This window comes from Alosa pseudoharengus, unplaced genomic scaffold (assembly GCF_046254945.1).
Source record: "Alosa pseudoharengus isolate Yale_2024_CS ecotype anadromous, Long Island Sound unplaced genomic scaffold, YU_APseudo_1.1 YU_APseudo_1.1_scf_12, whole genome shotgun sequence".
Classification (NCBI taxonomy): Eukaryota; Metazoa; Chordata; class Actinopteri; order Clupeiformes; family Clupeidae; genus Alosa; species Alosa pseudoharengus.
The window spans coordinates 18,182,164-18,186,897 of record NW_027468587.1 but is presented as its reverse complement, the minus strand read 5'-3'; the positions used below and the strand labels follow the sequence as shown (position 1 = coordinate 18,186,897).

Sequence of the window (4,734 nt, the reverse complement as noted above, 5' to 3'; positions counted from 1 at the left end):
AGTGCGCCCGGATGGCTTCTGATCCTTAGGTAACTGAGGAGCTGTTGGACCAGCCCAAACAGCCAAAAAAAGGCCTTTAATGCAAAGGAGGTGGGACAACGGAAAAAACTTGGGGAAATCAAGTGTGCTCAATGGCATCAGCCAGCAAAAAAAACTGATCTACCTCCCCACACACACATACATACACACACACAAACACACACTCTCTCCCTCTCTCTCTCATTTGCAGACTGTCATCTTCACCTCCCAACACTAAGGCTTGAGTGTGCTTTTGGGATCAGAGAAAAGGACATCCAGCTCTACCGGTACGGTTTAAAATTGACAATAATTAGGTGACCATTAAGCCCACATGCACATTTATATTAGCCATTAAAATAGCTCTCGCTTTCATAATGAGCACTTATGTACACACACACACACACACAGACACTTGCTTTTCCATGCCCTGTTTTTTTAAGAGGCCTCAAATAAGGACCCCATAAAATGGCAGATCATTTAATCTTGTCCTGTGATGCAAACAAATGCTGGACGAATTGAATCCTTCTGCCAGTCCAGAAACATTTCACTAGCACTTCAGTGACACAGAGTTCAAAGGGTTCCGCTGTCCACACATGTTTGTGAGCTCATTTGGTTTTCAAAGGAAAAATAAAAATTATTATCATTATTATCTAAAAAACAAGGAAAAAAGGGCACTAGCTGGGCAATGATTAAAGGCATAAAATAACCCAAACAGTAAATAGTTCACAGTGTCAGCCAAGTCCTTCATCAGTCAATATCAGGCAAGTGTCCTCCATGCTGTCCTTCATTGTTTTTGTACTCTACTGATCTGACCACTCATGGATCCAACCAATTGGTAGCGGTGTTTACAATGCAGTTTATTTGTTATTTAGAGATTCATTATCTAGTAATTGGATTCCAAGGTTCCTGGTTTCATTCCAAGATGTAGTCTTCTGGATCACGTTTCCCTGTGTTGGTCTTGTCAGTGGCTTGGAGGGGGCTGGTCAGCTTGATGTTCTTGGTGGGAGCGGTCAGGAGGAGTAGGTGTGTGGACCTCGGCCGGGCACTGCTCCAGCTTGGCGAGGGCGGCGTCCAGGTGAAGGGCGTTGTCGAAGGGCACGTGGTGGACGCTCTGCACGTGCGTCTTTAGATTCCCTTTCTGAGAGGCTCGGTACGGGCAGAGGTGGCAGCGGAACGGTCTCTCCCCTGGAAGTGACAGACAAGAACAGCAGGAAGCGAGCGGTTAGGGAAGTTGAAGAGTTGACCAGCAATAATAAAAAGTAAATAAAAAGGCCCAAGTTGAGTAAGTGTCAATACCCTCCCTGACAATTGTACCTTTTCCCTATAGTGCTGCGCCTGCTTGCAGTCTACCAGTTAATCCTTAGGTAACAAAACCAGGGCAGAGCAAAAAAGGTTGGTGTTTCTGAAAGTCCAGGTGTGGCCTGAAATGGCTATGGGTCTCTACCAAGCTACAGAAATTAGCAACAATTTTGCAGCCAGTAATACTCAACTACGGGACCAAAGGCAGGTACTGTACCTCTTTACAGCCCTACATGTAGTCCTAATCGTGGGACAAGAAACCTCTCTCTGATTCAGAGCTGTGGTCAAGTTTTGGTGACACTCTCTGGGCCAACTGCTTTAAAGGTGCCATGTGTAAGAATTGAGGTACAAATATCCAAAAAAGTCATAATATCAGTTTCGGCCATGGGAGGCGGTATGCGGGCAACATAACCGCCAGCCAAACTGCAATACACAAATAACTTGCACGGCTTGTGGACGTACTTGAACCAAAGAGTATACACCTGTCGGGCTGTGGCTAGTAATTTAGCATGCTAATTCAGGTTGATATCTCTGCAGCACTATACCTTGTCATTTTTTTAATGACATCATCAACCTTATTTCTTTTTCTTCTTTTGATGCGTGTAGCTCATTTTTTTGGATATTTTTACCTCAATTCTTACACATGGCACCTTTAAAGAATTCTGGCAGATGCAAACTGAGGAACAGGAATATATTTATGACACTAAATAAGATTTCTGACACTAAATAGTCTTATTCTATGGATTAGGGAGTTTCTGAGGGAAAGGCCCCAGCGTGTCCGTATTGTCTTGTCCTAAACACCGGTGTCCTGCAAGGGTGTGTCCTGCCCCCCCTTCTGCTCTCCATATATACCAATGAGGTCAATTACAACAACAATGACTCTATACATCTAATCAAGTATGCAGATGACATGGCCCTTGTTGCTTGCCAACAGCCCTTCCTACTTTCAACACATTAACCATCTTGTCACCTGATTTGACAGCAGCTACCTTGATCTGAATGTCAGCAAGACCAAGGAACTGTGCTTTGGAGGAAAGAGGGGAGTATAGGCAACCGAGGACCTAACTTCATGCCCATCAACATGAAGGGGAAGGATGTGGAACAGGTCAGCAACTTTAAATATCTTGGGACAATTATAGATGAAGATCTTACATTCCAACCTAATGCCAGACTACATCTATAAAAAGGCAAGACAGTGTCTCTCCTTCCTCAAAAAACTTTTGTTTTAACACCAGCAAGCACACCCTGACCATGGTGTACAGGTCACTCACTAAAGTTTTTATCTATCTATCTAAATAAGATTTTCTGACACTAAATAAGAGTCATGCATTTTCATACTGGATATGTAACTATCCCACCTCTTTGTAACATACACCTCAGGTGGCTTTAAACACCATGTTCTTTTCTCTACACCTAAGTAACTTATTCATTCATCATGTACAGACCTTACTGTTCTGTACTGACCCTAGGCAAATGGGTCAGGCCCTTGAGTCGTGGATCTGCTCGAGGTTTCTTCCTACATGTATCTCTAGGGAGTTTTTCCTCGCCCCTTTCTCATGGGCCTTCTCTGATTGTTTAACACTCTGTAAAGCGCCATGAGACATGTGCAATGTTTTGGCGGTCTATAAGTGATATTAAATTGAAATTGAATTGAATATAGGGTCACCTCTGAGTTATTATTTCATAGGGCACGGGGCTCATAAACGTGGCTATGAAGTTACGTCAGTGTGAGTCACATCAATAAATCACCCAATGCAATAAGGTGAGCTTAACTTCTTGGTGGCTGAGAGAAAGCTTCCCATGAATCTGAGGGAATGAGTGAGTGTTTAGATTTTACACACTGAGAACTTAGCTCGACTTAGCTTAGACTTAAGCCACGTTTACATGGGCGTTTTTTTCCCCCAATCAGATTGAAATGAATCTGATTAAAAATGTCAACCAAATTGTTTACATGAACGCTAATTAAACCGATTGGTGCGATTAAACCGATCTGCGTTTACATGGAACAAACATTTAATTATTTAGAAGCTCCTAGTTGTATTGCCGCCATGGAAACTCAATTGTTTACGTCACTCTGCATTATTACCACATAGGGAACACCTGCGCAGAAAAAAGAAATGTACTGTGGAGTACCTCTTTACATAGGCGGATTTTTCAATCGATCGGATTATCAGGACGGAGTACACCACCTCTCCCGATCCGATTGGAAATTTAGTCGGATCGGGCTGAATCCGATCCTTTGAGGTTTGTATATGAGGCATTTTTATTCCCATTGAGCCATTACTCCGTAATCAGACCTTGCCCAACAGCTGTGTGATTTGAAATAGCTATAGCAGACAATACCAGATAAAGGCTAAGGAACTCACTAGCATTTATAATCCACATCATAAATGTGTAAACAACTGGTAGAATGGTGCACAAATGTGTATTTTAAACAAAGCAAGGATTCGAAGAGATTCAAAGCACATACATATCCTCACAAATGCACACACACACACACACACACACACACACACACACACACACACACACACAGCTCTTTAATTAGACCGACCTACAATGCCTCCGACACGTCACATAATTAAGCAACACACACCTGAGCAAAACAAATGAGATTGCCATTTAATTGAACCTAATTATCATTTTGATAAATGGAAGAAAACCAAAATGGCATAACAAACGACTCCCTCTCTCTGAGTCCCTGGCACCCCTCCCAAAAGAAGGAACTGGGAATCTGTGCCTTATCATACATCATTATGGGGTTGGGGAGAATAAAGACAACAATGTGAAAAAAATACAATTAATCATGAGAATCGGGGGGGAGGAGACATAAGCACCAGCAAATGACGTGAGCGAAAAGCGAGCACCTTCAAAACACTGTCCTCTGTGTTGCAATACCGGAAAGAAAACCCTCCATAATATGTCAAAGGTTATCAGCTTCACGAAACAAAACTCAACAAGGCATTTAATTGGTTGCTTTTGTCTCTCTCTCTTACCATCAGTCAAAGCATCTGATGTTTGCAGGAAAGGGGTGCGGGGGCACAGCTGATTAATTAAGACAAGCAGAGCTACACAAAACCTGTGTCTTCTTTAAGGTCACAATAGAGGGGTGGTTCTTTGTACTGGGAGACGTTCATCAAATTGTCCAAAGCAAAAAGAAAATGGGAAATGGATGTGTATTTTGAGGAAAAATGTAGGCTTCCATTGAGAGACGGCATTCATTGGAGCATTCTAGTGGGGTAATGAAAATGTAGAACCTTCTACAGGCTACAGGGAAAGCGATAGGCATTGAGAAGTGTTTATGGAGCACTGATCTGGCCAACGAATAAGCAATGCACATGGACACATAGACAAGAGAGCAAACTCACAGAAACGCACAGTGTGTGTGTGTGTGTGTGTGTGTGTGTGTGTGTGTAA

At 42.7% G+C, this 4,734-nt stretch overlaps 1 protein-coding gene across 4 annotated transcripts in view; it reads right to left on the bottom strand.

Annotated features, from left to right (window-relative positions):
- Positions 1–1,033: 1,033 nt before the first annotated feature.
- The window catches only part of LOC143119078 (zinc finger protein 516-like), a 39,298-nt gene continuing 35,597 nt past the window's right edge, over positions 1,034–4,734 (bottom strand). For all 4 annotated transcript variants that reach the window (XM_076280328.1, XM_076280329.1, XM_076280327.1 and 1 more), the window contains one exon: positions 1,034–1,203. In XM_076280328.1, coding sequence (XP_076136443.1) covers positions 1,144–1,203 — 60 coding nt within the window. In that variant the 3' untranslated portion in view covers positions 1,034–1,143. The remainder of the gene's footprint in view (positions 1,204–4,734) is intronic.